The sequence below is a fragment of the Vidua macroura genome, chromosome 5 (genome assembly GCF_024509145.1).
Source record: "Vidua macroura isolate BioBank_ID:100142 chromosome 5, ASM2450914v1, whole genome shotgun sequence".
Classification (NCBI taxonomy): domain Eukaryota; kingdom Metazoa; phylum Chordata; class Aves; order Passeriformes; family Viduidae; genus Vidua; species Vidua macroura.
The window spans coordinates 57,981,033-58,004,087 of NC_071575.1; the positions used below are offsets into that span (position 1 = coordinate 57,981,033).

General features: G+C 35.3%; 1 protein-coding gene across 3 annotated transcripts in view; it reads right to left on the reverse strand.

The window, feature by feature from the left end:
• Positions 1 to 23,055, reverse strand: part of TBC1D22A (TBC1 domain family member 22A) — a 137,984-nt gene that overhangs the window by 63,773 nt on the left and 51,156 nt on the right. For all 3 annotated transcript variants that reach the window (XM_053977549.1, XM_053977547.1, XM_053977550.1), the window contains exons 10-11: positions 14,596 to 14,671; positions 1,242 to 1,369 (exon numbers count right to left, since the gene is read on the reverse strand). In XM_053977549.1, the coding sequence (XP_053833524.1) occupies positions 1,242 to 1,369; positions 14,596 to 14,671 (204 nt within the window). The remainder of the gene's footprint in view (positions 1 to 1,241; positions 1,370 to 14,595; positions 14,672 to 23,055) is intronic.

The window sequence follows — 23,055 nt, forward strand, 5'->3', positions numbered from 1 at the left end:
GCAGCAACAGCAACAAAAATTATTCAAAAGGAGATAAATTAGTTACAGTAAAACATTTAAATAGCTCAGTCTTTCAAATTATCAGGAAGGTCTTATAAAGAATAAATTTTTTACACTGGAATAAAAGGCCAGGTAATAACAGATATCACAATGAGTAACAGATATTATAATGAAACAAAGAAGGCTAAAGAGCCTCAGATTAAAACAATAGCCATGTTCAATTCAGATATTTGTTGAAGATAAACTCTGCAAGGATACCACCTCTTAGACAAGATTAACAGTAGAACTGATAGATTCCTCATTTCTTAACATGTTTTTATCAGATCTGGATACCATCAGACATCACTTAAATGATTTACTGGATTCATTAAATGAAGAGCAAACAGTTCTTCATTCTCTGTTACAGGTCTGGATAGATGATCTAAGTAGACATTCTGGCATTAAAGTGTATGAAACTAACGTAACATTTCTACATAATGAGTAAATATAAAGACAATGATATTTAAACATACTACATAAATTATGAGTTAATCTCATATTTACTAACTAATACAATTGAAAATTCTTAAGGAATTTAAAATATTGTTATTTTTACCTCCCCCACTACCTTCAACAACAAAGTTGGTAGATAAGGATAGTTTAAACATATAGTCAAGAATTGCAACCAGAAGCTTCTGGAACACCAAGTAATAGAACTAAGAATGCGTAACCCCCTTTTCTCACACCTCAATTCTTTCTCCTGACAATAAGAAAAGAAATTATTGAGGAAAAATAGTTACCATAACAAGAGGTCAGCAACATCGAGTTTTGTCTGAATAAACAGTAAGACAGAAGACATGACAAAGGACAAAAGCTGAAGATTGAAAGCTAATATTGGATTGAGTAGTTAAGCAGATGGACAATAAGAAGCCTGGAACTCAGAATCTATGGAGGGCATTGATTAGGCACAATTCAATGTTTCTCTTCTCTGAAGAGACAGAAAGGAGTATTGACATTAACTTTGAGTGAATGTTCAGTTTAGTACTATAAACTATCATGACATCAAGTGCTTGGCTTTGAAGGGCAAGAAGACTGAAGACATTAAATATTTCTAAGTAATGGTGGTCATTAAAGGTTTTTTCTCTTATTATGGTGACTCTCTGATGACACTAAAGCAAAAGGTTCAAGAAAAACCACTCACAAAGGCACTGGCATGTTCAAAACACATTACCAGAGTTACGGAGATTTAAAAAAGTACTTACTTGGTATGTGTCCCATAACCTGATGGTACACCGTAAGGGGACTTCTCTCATCAGCAAGTTATTCATCCAACGGAAAGCAAATTGCAAGTATTTCACCTCATGCTGATCCAAGTGCCTATGAACTTGTTCTGAAGATAGAATAAACAGTTATTTTACTGCAGCTTTTCTGAAAGTATAAAGTGCACTGTCTAAAAAAATAAAATACTCCTTCAATCTCAAGGAAATAACTTGTGGTGGTGCATGCAAATTCTCACAACCAAATGAGAACACTCAAAATATAAATCAGTTAAACATTACACTGGACTGATTTTTCTGCCACTAGACAGATTAAATAATTGGTCTGAGTTGCACTATGTTAACAAAACATTAAGATCATAGTTTTACAATATACCACAAAAATATAGAAAGTTAAAATGTGAAATCATTAGGTACATATATCCTCACTAATGTCTTAGGCTACAAATGTTTTTGGGACAACACAACAAGAAATGTGGTTTCCAAATAACATAATGGCTTTCAAAAATAAAATTTTGGCAATCAGAAAAGAAAATTATTAAATTAAGAAGGTAAAGAAGTATAAGGAAAGGACATGTAAAGGTTGCATTCACTTGAAACAAGACAAAGTGAGATTAATATGTAGGAAATACAGTGAGAAAACTTAACTAATTTACAGCTTAAATAATTTCTTAGTATTACAAATAAATGCAGAGAAAACCAATACAAATCAGTGGTTTCTAAACCAGTACTCTCACACACTGTGTGTCTTGTAGAACACATACAATTTGAAAGCTGTGAGAATCACTTGCATGGGTTATTGCTAGAGCTAACAGAACTAATCTACTACATGGCTTGTCTATATTGAGAGAATTTTCTACAAAAAGGATCACAGGATTCTGTTAACAGGCTTTAGTTAACAGGCTCAAATATGACACTATCATGGTGTAGATGACAAATACTGCAGAAATGCTAATGGCTTATTTTGGACAAATTTATGACAAGAAGTCTTTGTTAAAGCCTAAGTAAGACATTCCTACTGTCTTTCTGTATACAAATACATTCTTTGGAGACTTTTGCTGCCCAGACCATCCCTTCATCCAAATTAACAGAGGTGTATTACCAGCTAAAACAATGAGTAAATGCTCATCTTCCAAACTTTACAAATCTAAGAAATATATAAAAAGGCACTAAACCAATAAATTAATTAAAAGAATAATAACAAGAATATGACAGCTCTATTACAGAAAACATTACCTAGAGATTAAGGTAATACAAGTTAAGTGATACTAAATTATAATAAAGACTAAATTATAATAAAGACTATTTTTTTTCCCTCAGGATGTATTTCTTGGCTATATGAATGCATCAGCCAATATAAAACAGTTGTTTCATTATGGAAGCTGGAAGTACAAATCTTTTAGATTTTAAAAACAATCAAAAATGAGGGCTTTAAAAAAAATACGACATCACAACACATTACTCCAAAGGTCCACTTATTACATCTTGTTTCCAATAATAACTGAAAAGAAATATCAATGAAAATGTATTAAGCGCTGGTATTTCTCTATAGCACTTGTCAGCCTCCATTTATCTGTGGCTAAAGACCTGGTATTTATGTTCCTAAAGTCACATCCTTCTACAATATAAATCTAAACAAATATAGATAAATTCTTAAATTGTAAGGCCACGAACTGCACACCATGCTAAAGGTGATGCTACACCAACACTGAACACAGTGGAATAATAAATAGTGGGATAATCAAGTCTTTTGACCAGCTGGAGATGCTGTGTTTGATGCACCCAGGATGGGATTTGCCCTCCTGGCCAGGACAAACCAGATCCCTTTCTTCAGGCTGTTCTCCAGCCCCTCCTCTCCCAGCCTGTGCTCAGAATTACTTCATAAAGGGTATAGAACTTGTGACTTGTTCTTGTTAAATTTTCAAATATTAAATAAATCATTGATGACTGCCCAATGCTCTAAGCTAACACGATGCCTCTCCAAGGCATCTTGTTCCTCAAGAGTCAACAGTACCCCCCAGTATAGTATCATCTGCAGACTTGGTAATGTTGCATTCAACTCCTGCATCCAGATCACTGCTAAAAATATTAAACAGAGCTAGCCTTAGACTTGAACATTTAAGGACATCACTGGTGAATGCTCACCTGCCAAATGTAGCCTCACTCACTACAACCCTTTGAGCCCTGTCCTCTGCCACCTCTCCACCCACTGCAGCATTACTAGATCACTTAGATTATTAGATTCACGTCAAATGCTGAATTGCTATTGTGTGTCTGCCTTTGCTTTAGAAAAATCTAGCTGCAAGTTAAATATACTGAAGTGAGATAATGGGTTAAATTTATTATTTGAATGCCACATTTGGATACCTACATTACAGACTACTATGATTCGATAATCTAGTACATCAAGCAGGATGTAAAAAAAAAGGCAGTTTTATTTCTAATCTAAGTTACTAACTCACAAAATTTTTGTTCTTCACACAGCAGAAACAATTTTCATTTGGTTGTTTGTAGCCATTAAAAGTAAGTAATGAAGAACAATAAATTGTGCCAGTTGTGATATTTCAACTGTGGTAGTAAACGGGCATAATGAATTTCTTGAAAGTTGCTTTCTAGTCTAAACAAGTTGAAAAATGGATTACTAAACTCTGTGTTTTATACCTAATTGATGCAAAAGTGGAATAGAAGATGCATTGAGTAAAGAAGCTAATTCTTCCTACTTTGTAAGTAATTGTAAGCAGAAGCTAATTTGCTGATAAAGGTAATTTGGACTGGCATAATCTAAATCTAAATTTTCCATTTCAATGAAAATAAGTATGTATGTGCAATGAACAAGAAGTTATATAATTACTGTCAGCTTTAGGACGTGAAGTATTTTATAAAAACTACTTCTACTGCAGTTTCTGATAGCATAATTATTTTACAGTTAAAAAAAATAGTTCTTTAATCAAAATTCAAAAGAAGTAAAAATCACATTTAGTAAGTTTCCCAACACTTTCAATAAATCTACACATAAAGTTTGGGTAAAGGAAGTCTTCTGATTAAAGACTAAAATATGTTACAAAGATGCATTCCAAAATAGCATACTGTCAAAAATAGGTAACCCGTAGACAAAAAACATAACTATTCATATTTTTATTAAATACGCTTATTGGTACATTATTTTGAATGATCACATTTAGCCATCTTAAACAGATGCTTCTCATACCAGACGGGTCTATACACATAAAATATTTATTCTTCGTGTTCATTGTCAGTAATTTGTTCTGTTTCACTGAATTCAAAATTAAAATCTGTATGATTACAGAATCGTGAACTGAACAATTAAGGACAGAAACAACCTGTCAAAACAACTCGACCTCTATTCTGAGAGGAAGATGGTGTTAGAATGAGTCCCCAGGCGAGCTTGCAAATAAGCAAAGAAAAACCACAAAATAATGTAAGATTATGCCTGAGCTGCCAAATTACTGTGGCACAGCATGTGTCACTACATCCACCTGTACAACTCAACATTTCAGAACATTAGCCTTTTGGCACTCACCTTTACTCCAAGATTCCTATCAATCCTAGCAATAGTTTCTGATGTTTGACCTAGTTTTGAAATTTTGAATATTACTTAAAGTTTATTTTTCAGTCATATTTCATACCCTGAACAGTTTGTTGCTAACTCTATTTTAACAATATTTTATATATATTCCATTGTAAATATAAAAAGCATTGTGTGTTCAAAATTATCTGAAATGCAGGTAAGCTAACAGTCTCTCATAAAGAGGCCTTTTAGTTCAACAAAAGGAAGAAAAGGGAGTATTTCTCATGAAAACCCACACATTTTTTCTTAAAAATTGCAAGAGTAACTGCTCTGATACCAAAGCAAAAGGAAAGTAAAATAATGAGCTAATCTTTGCCACAGGAGCTTACTGGCATTGCCCTTTGCATGCACAATGGTTTGTTTTTTTTTGGTTGATCCTTAATATACAAAAACATACTAGAGAAACATGTTAGTAACTCCTGTCTTCCATGGAACCATATAACATTTAGGCTGAAAAAGACCTGTAAGATCTTGATCCTAAACCATTAACCTAACACCATTAACCCCACCAATATACCATGTCCCTAAGGGCCCCATCTACACATCTTTTAAATACCTCCAAGGATGGTGACTCAAACACTTCCCTGGGAAACCTGTTCCAGTCCTTGATAATCCTTCTGGTGAAGAAATGTTTCCTGACATCCAATCTGAACCTCTCCTGCCACAATTTCCTCTTGTCATTTTCTCCTGTCCTGTCATTTGTTATTTGGGAGAACTGACCGACCCCCACCTGGCCACAGCCTCCTTTCAGGCAGTTGTAGACCACAATAAGGTCTCCCTTGACCCTCTTTTCCAGGCTGAATACCCACAGCTCCCTCAGCTGCCCCTCATCAGACTTGTGCTCCAGAGACTTGCCCAGCTCCATTGCCCTTCTCTGGATACACTCCAGCACCTCAATGTCCTTTTTGTTGAGAGGGACCCAGAACTGAACACAGGATTTCAGGTGTGGCCTCACCAGTGTTGAGAACAGGGATAATCAGTGCCCTGGTCCTGTTGGCCATGCTGTTTCTGATACAAGTCAGGATTACACTGGCCTTCTTGGCCACCTACATGCTGACTGATGATCATCCAGCTGTTGAGCAGCACTGCCAGGCCCTTTTCTGCAAGGCAGCTTTCCAGCCAATCTGCTCAGCCTGTAGTGCTGCAGCGGGGTGTTGTGACCAACGAGCAGGACCTGGCATTTGGCCTTGTTGAACCTCACAAAACTGGCCTTAACCCATTGATCCAGCCTGTCCAGATTCCCCTCCAGAATCTTCCAACCCTCCAGCAGATCAACACTCCCACCTGACTTGGTGCAAACTGACTGAGGGTACACCCCATCTCTATCTTATAGTTCCCACATACAGAACCTTGCAGTCCAAAAGAAAGGACTTTGTCACCAGTCAATGACTGCTTTCTTTTTTAGTACTCTATTTGTTGAAAGCTAATTTTTAATCTAATTGTCTCTCCTGAATAACTTCTCAAAGCCAGGATATTTATGGGATACAAAGGTAAGAGTTTGGAGTAAAATCTCAACACCAGATGTTGCCAGATGCAGAGGCAGAAAAGGCTTACAACCCCCAATATGAAATTCTGAACAAAAGTAATTCTGTCAAGAAGACAGCTTAGCAATGAGTTATTTGTAGTTATATATAGTAACTTCTATTAATATACATTAATTACAAAATAAGTTCCTGATGACTGAAGAAGGCACTCGAAAGATCATAAATGTGCACCTCAAGACAAGATCTCACCATGATACATAGTTCTACTTCAAGTAATAACAGAGATCCTAGTCAAATATTTGCATGCTGATTATATCTTGTTCCAGACTTAGTTTATTTTTTATAACTGGTTAAAATTGTCCACTGTGAAAAATTACAACAAAAACATTTTAAAAATACACTGAAAAGTCCTAAAAATTAAAATATGACTGGCAGAAACACAGACGTATTGCCAATTACATTCTCCTCATGACGTACAATTTAAAGATAACGGTCCATTTAAATTTAGCTCACTAAACGTATAGCTCATAGCTAGGCCTGAGAAACATCTTCATCATAACAAAAGATATGGTCCATATGCTAATACTGAAAAGCCCAAGACACTGATAACAAAGTAAAAGAAGAAAATACTAGAGGAGGGAAGGGAAGGCCTGGTTGCTTTTAATTTGCCATGAAAATAGTAAGGTTTGGCAATTTAAAAGTTAAAGTGCTTACATGCACTCAGGGATTTACAAATTATTTTACAGTCAGTCTCAACTCTTGCTAAGGTCTCTGAACTCTGTTATAGCATACAAATATAATCTCCACAGTAAAACATAAAAATATGATTTAAAATATATATCAATTAATTATAATGCCCAGTGAAGAGCACTTAAAAGTGGATTAAAGTATAATACAGCAATTACAACCATAAAATCAGATATAACTACGAGTGAGCTAAATAAAATAACTTTATTAAAATGAGAAAGAGCTTTGGAGTGCATATTAATTAAAACAATTCCGAAATGCTTACAAGATTTTCCATCACTTCAGCACCAAGCTGACATGGAAAGACGGACCAAGAAACAAGGTCCTTATTAATCACTCATTCTCAATAGCAGCAGTAAGGTCTAAAAAATTCCATGTCCATTTCCAATTCAAAATGCTTTCACATGGCTGAGAACACCAGTTTTGCAAATGCAAGCAATTAGAGGTCTTTTTTCCAGATACTTCAACACAATCCTAATTTAAAGTTATTGGTCTCTGCAAAATGTTTTATAATATAATTAAACATGAACATAATTTTGCACATATAATTATGCATTCTTCAACCATCAACCAAAAATCATTAGCATGATTGAATACATAACAAAGATAGATCAAATGTCATCTATTACCACAGTTTCATTATCAGTTCATTGTATGAACACCCAAGATTCAAATTAAAAACCAAATTAAGTAATCTATATCTATCACGTATATTGAACAGATAACTTGTTCTGTGAGTTCTGATTAAACAACATTAAATGGATTAATAAGAAAATTTATTAGTCTTGGTTGATATTTTGTCTTTCTAAGAGTCAGATTTTCCTAAAGAAAAAAGCAAAACTATTTTCTCGTCAGTTTAAAAAGTTCAATCAGCAGAGAAACTGAAAATCCTTTGGAAACTGTGGAAGCATTAAAACTACTCATGAGGTATTTCTACATATTTTTAGGCTTAACTCATCATATGAAATTCAGTCCTGAGCAGAATCGTGAAATGTTCGTGTTTGGAGCATTGGACAGTTCTATGGGAATAGGCACCTTTATCTCCTGGCATAAGAATCTGCTGAATGTAAAACAATTCAGACAAGACTTAAAGAAGAAACTGCAAGAATCCCAAGTGAAGTCTGGACATTTAAAACTTTGGCAGCCCATTAAAAACACACAGCTCTTAAATAAGCTAAGACCTTAGGAAGGATAATCCTACAAATACTAATCCTATTCTAATGAAGGATGTTTTATAAACTTCTCCAATTATATAAGAAAACATATTATAAATAAATATTAAGAGATTTATCAACCAAACTTTTAGACATTTCTACAGCAAATATTACAAAGCATGAGAAGTACAGAGAATGGTACAATTAAATAAGCCTTTCCACTGTGGTTAAACAAAAATGCATACAAAATGAAAAAGTTGTAACTGATTATATTTCATGAAGAACTTGATCTGCACATATTTACACATAACTATTTACAAGAGAGTTATATTTAAAAAATTTATGTGAATAGCAAAACTGTGTAAAATATGAATTTAAGGCCACAACATGAAAGTATTTTATTACAAATCCTTAGTTCTGGCATCATCTACAGAACTTCAGATAACGGGCCAACCAAGATATTTGTAACCCAAGAGAGAAATCAGTAAAGTATGATTAGTGGAGTCAAGATTAATTTGCTCAGAACATTAAGACAAGAGGCATTATCTAATTTATCTGTCATTTGGTGTGAATGAAAACACATATAAAACATGGCAGCAATAAGAAAAATAGGACTTGTAAGATTTATAATAGAAGATGGTTTTTAAAGGTGAAATATCAATTTAACTGCACATAGGAATAACAGTATTTCCTCAAACAATACTATTTAGTATTTATTAAAAGTCATTCTTTTAAGCAATACAAATATAACAACCTAAATTCTGCACTAAAAACACCTCTTAAATTTTTAAATTTTTTTACAACAATAAAATGCAAATAAACTAGAAATTGCCCCGATGAAAACATTATATGTAGGAATAGCTGTGGTGACTCTCCAAAACAGATGATCAGAAGATGCATTCACAGTGGAAACAGCAGAAATTCTGAAATGTTACTGAACCTTTGAAAAATGTAGCTGAATTCCAGAGAAATGGAATTCTTCCTTATGAGAAAATTAAAATGCAGAACTCTTTTTATGTTCCTAGGTATTTTTCCATGACTTCCATTTTCAAGGGAAGGGGAGGGAGTATATACAGCAACAGTAAGAGCTTTTTTAACTATTAGTTTTAATCATTTTCTGCATTTTTCCATCTCTTGTTATTAAAATTCAAGGCAAAGTTCTACAAAACAATTGGTGATTTTTGGTGAAACAATGTGAAACAGTAATAACAGAGAATTTCTTTATCTACAAAAAAAAAAAAAAAAAAAAAAAGATCTGTGCAGAACACAAATGCAAAACCTGGGTTGAGTTGTTCTAGAAAAGATGCAGAAAACAATATTTTCAAACTTTTCCCTGCACAAGAAACAGAATATTTATACTGCTGTCAATACTGGCTTTATAAATTTCTGTAATACTAATAAGAAGCCAACATATATAAAAAATACATTTAACATTATAATAGGCTCCATTTTTTTCCCTAGAACTGCCTTATTGCTAATTTGGAGAGAATGCTACATGAATGCTACATCTTTTATTAATGTTTATGGAATCCCCAGACTACTTTTGTCTAAAAATGCTCAGCCTTCTCCAAATGGCTACCTCAAACTCTCATGTAATTACCAGTTGTCTTACAGTAAATTGAAGAAGTTGAGGCTCTTCCAAGCATGACACGAGCCAAGTGCTAAGCACCTGTAAATTCCGGAAACAATTCCTGAATTAATTTGGGCATTCCTATACTATGTCTCTTTGATTTCAACCCTAAATGAAGTAAAAGTGGAAGACAGTGTGCCACGTGAGTATGACATTTTATAAACCATAAGAAATGGTTCATGATTTAGAGCAGAGAAGCTCTACTGGCATTACAGGAAACAGAAAAGATAATTATTTATAAGAGATTCCTTGTGTTATTGAGCTATCTATTGATCCTCCCTCTCAATTTTTTTGTATAATTCCGAGAAAAATCTGAATGATGGTGACAAGTAGACTATTGAGATTGAATAATGTTTTATCTTCAAACAGCATCTCATCTATAACAACGTTCCATTAACAGACCAAAAAATTCCATTAAACACAATTTATCAAAATTATTTTCTGGAGTTTAAGCAGAATGAGATTATGATTAAATTAAGAGAGTATTTTGGCTGTTTGAAGTCTTCTGCAATGTTCTGGAGTGTACACACAACGACAGTTACTTGAGGGGGGTTGTGATCCATAAGACTGGGTTAATGAAGGTTGCTTGAATCACTGACATAATGCACTAGCACTCTCCAAAGCACAAGCATCACCTTTCATACACTGGTAATCCATTACTATTAGCAAAAAAGCATTACAGGCTTCATCCACTCAAACAGCTACTTACTACATCAAGATTTGCTTCACTGTGCAGTTACCCAGCATCAAGAAATAATGTGACACAGTACCATCAGGAATATAATTTTCTTGCACAGTAACCTTAATGAGCACTTAGGTAAGTATAGCAAATACAGATTATGAGGGGCTTTTTTAAAAAGCAAATTCACTGAATTTATATCAGCCATACTATATCAGCCCTTTAACTGAAGTATAGCAAACCCAGAATAAAAAGACAAACGCAAAAAGGAAATTAAGAGTAAACCACAATATTCAATCATACTATGCATGATTCCACCAAAAACCCAGTAAATTCAGGATCCCTTAGCTGAGGCATCCAAAACATTATGACTGCAGTACACAACCACCATCGTCTAATTAACAACTCAAACTTTGTTTTAATCTTAGATATACTTTGGTGTGCTTTTCTTGCAAAAGAAAGTAACTGAATGGACAGTCTTCTAGACAAAAAGACACAGCCCAAAGAATAATGAAAACTGGGTATCTTTACTACACAAAACATTTAACTGGACCCCAGTATTATAAAGGTTGTGATCAGCAATACAAAGTCCAATTGACAACTAATTACTAATGATAACCCTCCAGAGACAGCACTGCGGCCAATATCTTTGTTAAAGACTAATGATAGCATAGAATAAACTCTGTGTTTGCAAATGATACCAGATTAGGAAGAATGCTTGACACACTGAAAGTGAGGGCTACTATTTAAGGAACATTGGCAAGCTAAAGGAATGGCTAAGAGAAATCTCCTACGGTTCAGGAGAGGCAAATGTCCTCTGTTTGGGATGGAAAAGTCTCATTCAAGAAGCACTGACTGGGCACAGCTTGATGGAAAGCTGCTCTGCCAAGAAGGACATGGGAATCCTGATGGACAACAGGCTATACCTAAGTTAAGAATGTCCTTGCAGCAAGAAAGGCCAAACATTTGTTAGGCTTTCTAAGCAAGAAAGACACCAACAGGTCAGAGGAAGTGATTCTTCCTCTGTATCCGCCACTTGGGAAAACATGTCTGCAGCATTACCTCCAATGCTGTGACACTGGCACACATGAGCAAGCCCAGTGGGGGACAGAGGAAGCTGAAGCACTTCACACATGAAAGGAGGCTGATAGAACTGGGTTTGCTCAGCCTTAAAAAGAAGTCTATGAATAGCTGCAACTACCTGAACATGGAGCCAAATTCTTCTCAGAGGTACACTGAGATAAAAGAAAAAGTGGTGGACATAAGCTCCATTTTAAAAAATAATTATTTATATAAAAAAATAAAATTACAGTGGAAGTAGTCAAACTTCCCAAACAGTCCTACCCAAAGAAGCTGCAGCATCTCCATCCTTGGAATCACTCAAAACTCAACAGGGATGTGCTGCCTCAACATCTCTTCACACTCAGAATCCATCCACACATGCATCCACAAGCTGAAGGAGCAAATAAAGGACTTAAAGGTGGAAAAATATCCAGATTGGATCAACAAACTTTTCGGACAGTGGGGTTTCACAGGATGGGTTGCATCTTTAGTCAAAGTAATTTTTTGGATTGTAATAATTGTTTTTATTGTGTTAGTCATGTTTCCCTGTCTAGTTAAGTGTATGCAGAAGTCCACTGGGGAGTTCTTCTTAGTAAGAAAAAAAGGGGGAGTTGTAGCATCCTATGAATTCTCCCGCCTCAGTCAATTCCCAAGTCCTCAGCCCTGGCTACAGCAGTAACTACTCACCATAGAGTCAGTCCTCCTGGGGGGAAAAGCAGTCTCCCATTTGGACTTCTGTGCCACAACTTTCCCTGTGTAACTTCCCCTGATTTCTCCTTTCCCTGTCCCCTCACTGGATTGGTATCCCTGGTGGCCACCTCCCTTTCCCTGGAGACCAAACCCCTCTGCCGGCCCTCAGCTCCACTCCCCACCCCTTCCCCTTCTTAAGCTCTCCTCCAGGTGGTCAGCCTCTTTTACTTTGCCAGGTTCCCTTCAACCACATGTGATATCCTTTGCTGGACTAGAACCCTGCAAAAAGAGCCTTCCTTGCCTCTATCGCTGAGCCAGCTGCAGTGAGTGTTGAGCGAGGGTCTGACTGCATTGCCTGAAGGTTAACTCAACTTGGCTTTTCTACAGGAGAGGCTTGTTTGGGACAGATTTCAGGCAGCAGCAACCACTACTCCAACACCCGCATTTTTAAGACTCCACGCAGCCTGCTCTAAATTGACCCTGTCCCATTAGACAGAGTCATCGAGGCAAGGGCAGAGGCTTGGAACACTGACTTTCAGAGGCCCCATATAACCTAAGCAGTTCTAAACGTCCATCAATATTTACTAGCAAACACTCACAATCTCTACTGAAAACTACAAAAAATTTATAAAGACCTCACAGCTTTATTTAAAATTAGATAAAAAACAGGAACCCACACTTTACTTTCAGTTGCAAAGACGATCAAAGTACAGTATAAGATGACACAACTATTTCTTACAACTGACTTATTTTTTTCAAGTGTGAAGCTTTAAAAATAATACTTCCTAAACCTAACAATTGAGAGAAATTATTTAAAGCACCGAAGGTACAAATAAGACTTCAGCATTTCTTTTTTCCTTAACCTAAACAATAATATATTGTATTATACTTAATATTTTTATTCAATCGAACAAAAAAGTTGACTATAAGAATGCTATTTCTAATTTTAAAAACTTGGTTAAACAATCTGTTTATATAAATGTTCATTGACCAAGTTAAGGAAGTCTACTTATAGGAATTTTAATTATACACTTCATTTAAAATATAATCATTTGCTTCTGAAATGTAAACATCAATTGATGAAAGACTGAAATTGCATATAAAAAATCACATTATGAGAAGTTAAGATTATTTTTTAAGTAACAAAATATCCTGATTTAACTATATTTTAATATAAATATTGAGCTACCCAATATACAGAAATATGCCATTATAATTTTCATATTCACTGGCATTTAAAAAAAGTATCTACAACAAAAATTTTTACATACATTTAAGCTTATAGTGTAATTTTACACAAACATTTTTCTCCTGCCTTTTGTTTTTGATGATTAAAAATACCTTAATATCCTAGAAAAGCACAAAGACCATTATGAAATATTAAGGGTGTACATACAAGCAGGCAAAATCTCCCATGACAAGCATGGGCACAAAAAAAACTTCACAATATATGTAACAAAACCAGCTAATTAATGTTTCCAAGAAGATTATCAAATATAAAGCTACACAAGAAATATTTTTTCTAAGTCATCACTGACATGCTAGTGTTGCAAATATATGCCCGGTTCTGCTTGGCAACATTTTGTTAATACTCTCTGTTCATTAATTTAACAAACTATCAAGAGATTATGTTTAGAATGGGCAAGCATTATCTCTTGCATTTCATTTAATTAAACTCTGTTCTAGCTATATGACAGTCAGCATTTCATGAAAGGAATTACTTTAAGGATGAAGGTAAAATATTTCAAAGTGCGCTGCTAAAACATGAAAGAACAATCTAAAATTACCCCTGCACATACTGTAATTTATCTATAAAATTAAAGATGTTATTTCCAGAGTTCATAATTAATTGGATTCCACAGAGAAATTATGCAGGCATTCCAGATAGCAAAATGATGCACAAAGGCACAAAACATAGTACCGAAGGACAACCATAAACAACCACTGTGACTTGCCTGCATTACAACAACCATTGAGGCTTAATGTGAAATGAATACTGGCTGCCTTTTGTATGTGGTCATTACTCTGCTGCAAAGAAATTGCCATTGAAATTTTATTATATTGCCTTAATAAAAAGTAATGAAAGAAGCTCATGCTCTAGTGGCTTTCTTTTAAATGATACATGACAGTGATCCGCAAAGGCCAGTGTGCCACAAACCAGTGATGACACCTCACCTGAGGAAGGCCACGTTACCGCACCACTGCAGGGGACTGCAGTGATGTTAGCAGCTTTTCTTGCAAACATTTTAACTAAACACTTTCAGTGTATCATCAGTTAGAAATTAGTTTGCCTTTGAGACTTACCATCAATCCGACTAACAAGTTCTTCCAACATCTTCACTTTCTTCTGGATTCCTGGCTGTGCAAACGTGTAGTTATCCTAAAGAAGAGACCACATACAAGTATTAGTTGCAGAAAAGCAAAAAAGGTTTCTTTCCTTTCAATTACTTTTCTAAATACATGTATTTTTCTCTGTTTTCTTATGGTGCTTCTGGTTTATAACTACATTTCCTAGATCTGCTTCTACAGTAAAATAGTAAATCATCACACTGTACAGTCTTCTGAGTACTCACCTCTAACGGTATATTCTGTATAGCTATTCCTGCATCAATTGCTCTCTACTTGCTAATCTAGTGAAGTTATTTTATTGTAGAAATCCAAGTGGCTTTAAAAGGCCCTCATTTTACATGCCAAAATGTGCCGTGCTAGACATTTTTAAGGTTATTTTTTTTCTCGGAAATTTACAATTCTACAAATAATGTAGGAAATATGAAAATTTCGCCTGTAATCAGAGGCAGGGAAAGAATTTGATCTTTTGAAGTACAGAGTAATAACTTCAAGCAGCATAAGAAATCAAAAGTCTGTTTTAATGTACTCATAACTGTCCTGAACCCAAGATTATAGTTAATATCATGAATCAAAATCTAGCACACAAGCAATGTAGCTAAAAGGGCATTATATTTGCATATATTTCTTTCAATGAATTAACTCTAAAAGGATTTTTAATTTGTGGATTGCAGCTCTATAATATAGACTTGAGTTTGAAATAATGAGAGCAAGAAAGATATCTCTGCTTGAAATACAAAGTGATCAATCTTTTTAAATAATGACATTATTTAAATATACAGGAATGTTTCTGAATATTTAATTGACAATCCCTCCATTCAGCTTATTTTGTTACACTTGTCTTCCTGTGGTTCTTGAGAGATTCAAGAAAAGGAAATTATACATACATATTTTAAAAGGAAGATGCTATGTAGTTTTTTTTGTGCAACCACCACACAGATAGAAAATCAGGGTAAAGGATGTTTTTTTTTGCATCAACTGCTATTGTTTGAGTAATTCCTTTATCAACTGGAGCTAAGTAACCCCAAAATATTAATTTTTCTTGACTTTATTTCAAATTTTAACTTGGTCTTAGAGTAAAAGAGATGATTATCAGTTCATTTTTAAGCATCCTGATGTTTTTCTATCTAAAACCAAAAAAAGTCTTTTTGACTCTCTTGACCTCATTTACATGGAGTTTTTTTTAGGTTTTATTTAACTTATGAAACTGAACTGCAATTTAATCTCCAAATTCTATATAACTGCTATAAAGTGTGAAGCCTAAAAGTTCACAAGGCAAAACGATATACTAATAATTCCGTAAATTAAAGTACTTCAGCCAACAAACTATTTACAGTATCAAAAAGTATCAAAAAGTATCTACTGAATGCTCTGATCACTTGTAACTGACCACAGCAGTAGCTATTTTAAAAATTTTAGCAAAATTTTCTACTAGTTTAGCAGTAGCCCTTTCACTGTAATTAATATTAGAACTCAGTGTATAAACTAAAACAGTATGGATGAGGGAGCAAGAATAATACCCTGAATTTTTTAATTTTCCACAATCACCAAATAAAATAGGCAACAATTTCAGCTAGTTGACATTATTTCACAAATAGAACATAAGCATCCTTTTTAATGCAATAAAGCCCAAAATGGAAAGAATGGAAAGACTCACACAGAATTCAGGCCTATTATAATCTCATTTCAAGAAGAAAGAAACTATCCCATGCACTGGAACACTGCCTTTTACACAAGTCTGACACACACCTATATTAGTCATGGATAATATCCAGGGCACAACATCTTTAGGAAATCATAATCACTTTCTTTACAGAACATACTCTAACAACAAAAATTGTATGCACTTTTTTTTTGTCCCAAAATGTTTATATACTGTTCTGCTTATTTATTTAAACAAAGTTAACTGGTGTTTCTAGTAGTGCTGCACTCAAAATATAGCAACATGGTATTTAATTATTTCCTCTGTAACAGATCCTCTGTAAAAGAATGCTCCTGTATGTAATACTGAAAGTCAACACAGAGTTAAAAGGTGCTTCGATCATTAGTCTCTCCCCAGGTAGTCCAACTCTTGACTGTGATCTATGAATCTGAAACTACTTTCTTTCTTTCTCAAAGCCTAATTTACTCCATACAAACCTGGAAATGCAACCCAAAACTGCCATCTTGATTTGAAAACAGGTAAATTTGTTTTTCACTACATTTGATATTTTCCCTATTTATTTTTCTGTTCATTATTTCAGCTGCAAATGAACACAGCTGGGGGTCACTCTTCTACTTGTGCTGACTCACCTAAACTGGAAAGATCTTTATTGGATTCCCCAGTAGTCTCTTCTAATTAAACTGTGTTGTACATATGCCCTCTTATGACACATGTAGTTGACTTCCTGGAGTTTGTGAAACTGAGAAAGACTTTGTAAATGTAAAAGGTATTCTGTTACCCACTATTCTTGCTCCTTTTGTGCTTACAGATGAAGGAAAAGTGGTAAAACAGAAAAGAAAAAACATGCCAAATTCACAAAATTAATGAATTATTGCTCAGGGCTGTTGAACCAAGACAATTATTTTCTCAATTACTTATGACTATTCCAGAGGTTGTCTTTTGCTCATTATTGATGGTCAAAGTTTCAAATGAGGAAATATAAAAAAAAAATCAGAATGAAAACTAGGAGTTCACATAAAATATCTCTTATTTCCGAACACTGTTCTTGACAGTAAGCATTCACATAAGACAAAGTATGTATGTATACCAGAACATCTGATAAACATAAAAATTCATGCACTGGTGTGCAATGAATATCTAAATTCCTTGATGTTCTACTCAGATAGGTTCCAACACATTTTCAGTGAACTATGCTAACCTACTTCACAGCTGAATGGTCATAATATCGAGTTCAGACTGACACATAATTACTTTCACCTTACAATACAGAAGGTTAGGACTTTGTAATGTCACAAGAGATCAAAACTTGCATCAGCTTCAAATCTTGGTGTTAGTAGTCTGTACTTATTCTGTAGAAACTGGTATAACACCCTACTTACCTGCAACTACAACTAGGTCTGGATTTCTCAAAACCTTGTTGTTATAATTTAAAATAAAATACTAAAATTATAGACTTCACGGAACATTTTAAAAACTATTACGCAATTCCTTACTTTTTTAAGGGTAGAGAAATTTTAAATGGAAGAAACTTGGAAAATTGCTCATAACAAATTTAACTGGGACTGTCCTCCCAGAGAGGGTGAGAGAGAGAGCGAGAGAGACTTCATAGGCACTAGCTGAAGAAAATCTCCCATCTTTTTCTCTTAATACATGATGAAGTGATAATTTTAAAAGAAGAAGCAGCGAGCTGAAGAGGAATGGAAAACAATCTTTCATGACATCATGAAGAAGAAACAGAGGCAGCCAAACTAAAAGAAAAAACACTGTCAGTAATTCAACGTAATGACTGCAGCCAAGCAGAAGTGTAAGCACAATGCTCCTCATCTTTTCAGGTCATACACAGTGTCCACCAACAGTGTACTGAAAAAAATATCAGAAACATTTCTAGAAGCAAATGCAAAGTTTTGATACAAAGTGTTCATGTGTTGTTTGCTCATGTTTTATCAATGAGATCAGAGTTTTTAAATATAGAGGATACGCTAAGCAATCCATATAAATCATACAGACACACAGACTTGGATGTCTATTTTCCCTATCGATGCATATTTAAGAATTGCTATGCACCAATTTAGTATGTTCAAATATAGTATCACATGAATAAATGACAACTGAAAGAAAAAAAGTTTTCTCGTCCTCATTATGTCACAAAGAGATCGCCGGAATTCTTCTTTTTTCCTCATTTAAGTACTTCATTCACATATTTCTGAATACTCTAAGCAAACTCCTATTAAAAATCTTGGTTCACCTTGCTCAGAAAGTTATGTAAAAAAAGTTATGTAAAAAGATAGGGGCAGGAGGGAGGGAAGCATGACACCAGATAATGATAGCCATGACGTATATTAACACTATCAATGGAAGCACAATTCAACCAAAATGTTTCTTGAAGATAGAGATTATAATGTAAATTCACTTCTGAATACAGCTCAGGATAGAGTGTGCATGCACAAGAACAAACACACAAATGTGCTGAACTATGCTGTTAGTACAGCCCATAGCATGTTCCATCATTACTCCAAGACACTTCCCTTAGAAGAAAAGGTCTGTCAATCATTACAACTATTAAGCCTGATTTTTCAAAATGCAAAATTTTCTAAGTAGTAGGAAAAATACTTACAAAGCATTGCAGCCCAAATTTTTTTACGTGCAAAATGGTATCTTACTTATTCCTACATAACAGGACAAAAAAAACCAGCAGGTTATTAAAATGTAGGTACTGAGTCTCATGTTAGAGTAGCATCCATAGAGTTAGAGACAAAGATCCAACCTTCTACTGGTCTGTGTAGTCAAACTTCAGTTTTACCCAAGTGCATGTATTATAAATTACAGAAACTGTTAAAGTAGCAATGACAAAAGTGCTCAGGGTATATTTTTGGATTACAGCATGGGCCAGGCAAGAGTTCAAGTCTGGATAAGAGTTAGAAATCATAAATACAAACATGTACAAATCGAAAAGCTGATGCTGCAAATTTTAGGTAGAGTATAAAATATTTTTATGCTGAAGTATACTGATAGCACAGTATATTTCATCTACTGATTACAAATCGATTTGTTGTCTTCCTGAAAATTTTACTCTCAGTGACAGGCTGGAAAAATGCATTATTATGCAGAAACTTGTGCAGGAGTTCAATGAAAAGGTACAAAGAAAGCTATATTTGACCTATTTTTCCCTTAAAATAAACCAGGAAGTTCCTCTGAAGAATTTTCAGAAGAGTTATTCTGCACATTCTTCTCAACAACTGAAATGCATGTTCATGTTATTTATTGGATCCAGCTTTCCAAGCACCCACCCTTCCTTCCTTCCTTTCATCCATCCATATGTAAGTAACAACTTTCCATAACCCAGGAGTGAGAAAGAACTCTGCAGAATTCCCTTTGAAGGTCATAAATCTTGCTATTTTATCAGACATAGAAATAGCTAATATGTACCTCAGCACACTCTAGTCCCTGGATATGAATTATCTCACTTTTGTTCTAAAAATTACCAGGCCCTGATAAATGATTATATTAATATTTTAGTGCTATTTTTAATACATCTGGTTAGATCATTATGCAATGCATGTATTTCCCCTTTGGTTATTTTATTACCAGTATACTCAAACTTAAAATTAAAAGTTATACTCTATTTTATACATGAACATTACATTTGCAGGTGGCACAGATCAATGTGAACTTTTTACTTGAATGTTAATGAGGCACTATTGAGGAAAGTGTTATAAAGGACGATTTAGTCATTAAAAAAAGTTAATAATCTGGATATATGGGAATGTCTACTTAATTACATGGAAAAAATACTCATGGGATAATTCTAGTTTTCCCATATGAACAGCCACAGATAAAAATACAAAAATGCTCATGCATCATCTACAGTTTAGAAGTGTTGTAAAGACAACCAGCTTTATCACACACATGGAAGATATATTTTGCATATGGCCACACACAGCCTCAGAACCAGGTGTTCATAAATCAGCATAAATCAGCACATCTTGCAAGAATATGGGCTGGAGATGAGTTCTGTGGCAAAGGACCTGAAATCTCAGCGGACAGAAAGCTCAGACTGAGCCACTGGTGAGCCCTGGCAGTAAAGCCAGCCAGCAGACTCCTGGCCCATGGAGGGAAGTAATTGGCTGCCCAAAGCCAAATCACCTACAGCAAGCTGCTCAAAGCCATGTGGACTCTGGGTTTGAACTTCCAGAATGATGATTCTACAACCTCTCTGACCAAACAGTTCCAGAGTTCAATCTTTACTATGTAGATTTTCCTTCAAATGTTTAAAAATAATTTCTTGTATTTCAAGACCATATCTAAAACACCACATCCAGTTTTAAGGACCCTGATACAAGAAAAAGGTAATAAACTTCAGAATAAACTGAAGCAAGAGCAAAAGGCCACAAAGATACTCAGAGATATGGAGCACATGCTCTTTGAGAGGCTGGGGAAATTGGGCCTGTTCAGCCTGAAGAAAAGACAGCTCCAGAAGTACCTAATCACAGCCTAATAAAACCCAAGTTATAGAGATGACAAACCTCCATTTTCAATAGTGGTCCCAGTGGGAAGATAAGAGACAAGCAGCATAAACAAAAAATGTTCCATCTGCCTACTGGGGAGAACCTTCAACAAAAGGATGTGGAAGCACTGTAATAGGCTAACCCCCAGAGACTGTTAAGTCTCTGTCCTTGGAGGGTTCAAGACCCAACTGGACAAGCCTTGAGAAACTCAGTCTGACCTCAGAGCCGGCCCTACATTGCACAGAATTATCCTATGTTCTTATGATTTCAGAAGATCTCATTTGTTCTCCTGAAATAAATAAGAAGCAATTGCAGTGGGGCATGGTCTTTCTGGAACAAAAACTAAAGAAAAAATTCAGAGCACAGACTCAGGAAGCACTGAAAAGGAAAACCATTACATACATCATCATCCAAAATTGACTGCTATAAGACAGCTACAGATTTCAAGATTAAATTATATTTTAGAGAAATAAATTTATATTTAAAAACTCCTAGTATTTGCTAGATCAATTTTTAAAACTTTAATCAAATTGTGATGTGACACATGCGCAGTCGCTTAGAAGCCTAAATTTAGAGACAACCAACAGAGAAAGAAGATGCAAAGTAATCTAAGAACAAAAACAGATTAAATTATCATGAAAGATTAAACATTAACTACTGGAAAAGTTCTGCAAACTCTCTAGCTAGAGCCAAAAACATACTTGCATAGGAACCTCCAGATGATAAAAAAACAGCACACAGGAATCGACTAAAGGTACAGATGATTTGAACAAGTTTTTATTTCTTCTCTCAGCTGAGAACTGTATGCATGTCAGGAAGTGACTGTCCTGCTGCCCAATGCCAACTCCTGTTCTTTATAGCACAGGTCTCTGTGGTTTAAAGATGCATTCTTATATTAAAAACACAGAGTCACATTAGCTATATAAGGGAGGGAGGTAAGATGAGTAAGGAATGAAGAAATAATAGCTACTATGTGTGGCAAAACTCCAGCAAGAAATGCATATGTCTTAATAACACCTTTGTCAATTCTAGAATCAAGAAAATGAGACCATCTGGATGGATTGGAAAAATAAATGAGTTTTCTGTTAAGAATAATAAAGGGGTACAAATACAATCATTCTTCCATTACACCCTACTGCACTGAAAAGACAAAACACTCAAAAAAATGTATCTAGCTCATATTAGCCAAAAATTTCACAAGATGACCCTAACAGTTATCAAAGTGCACTCTTTAAACTTATCCAATACTGGTAGGGCAACATGAAATGGAAACGTATATTGACAAATTAATGGAAACACTCTGCAGAGATCCTTTGATTGCAGTTATCATGTCATATATCCCTGTACAGTTTATTCAGACATCTCAGACAAAACCATCACATACATCATATTGGAGTCTTCTATGCCATATTTTCAGAGCGAAATGATTGTGCATCCAGAATGCAAGTCAGCCAGAACTATAGCATCACACAATGAATCCACTGGGAATCTTAAAAGTTCATCTAGTCCAAACCTCCTGCTGTGGGCAGGGACAGCTTCAGCTCAATCAGGCTGTTTAAAGCCACATCAGTCTTGACCTTGAACACTTCCAGGAAGAGAACTTCCACAACTTCTTTGATCTCCCTCATCATAGAAAATGTACTCCTTATGCCCAATCTAAATCTACTCTGAAATGTTGCCCTTTGTCCTATCACTACAGGCCCTGGCAAAAAGTCTCTCTCCAGCTTTCTTAGAAGCCCCCTTTAAGTAATGAAATGTTACAGTAACATCTCCCCAGAGCCGTCTCTTCTCCAAGCTGAAGAACCTCAATTTTCTCAGCCTTTCCTCATGGGAGAGATGCTGCAGCCCTCTGATCACCTTCATGGCCCTGCTCTGGACCCAATCCAACAGGTCCATGTCTGCCCAGTGCTGGGGATCCCTGAAATGGCTGCAGCACTCCAGATGGGGGTCTCACAAAAACATGATAGATGGGCAAAATCCCATTCCTCATCTTGCTGCCCGCCTGCCTTGCATGCAGCCCAGGACACAGCTGGCTTTCTGGGCTGCAAGTGCACATTGCCAGACACATCCACCAGTATCCCGAGTCCTTCTCTATGGGTTTAGCTCTTCCAACCAACTCAACCTGGAACTACATGACTGTTTTATCTGTTAAGTAAAGTGGTATCATCACAGAAAGAAAACAAAACAGGAGAATGGGAGAAGAAAAACAAGAAACTCTTTTACTTCAGCAGCACTGCAGTTGCACTGAAT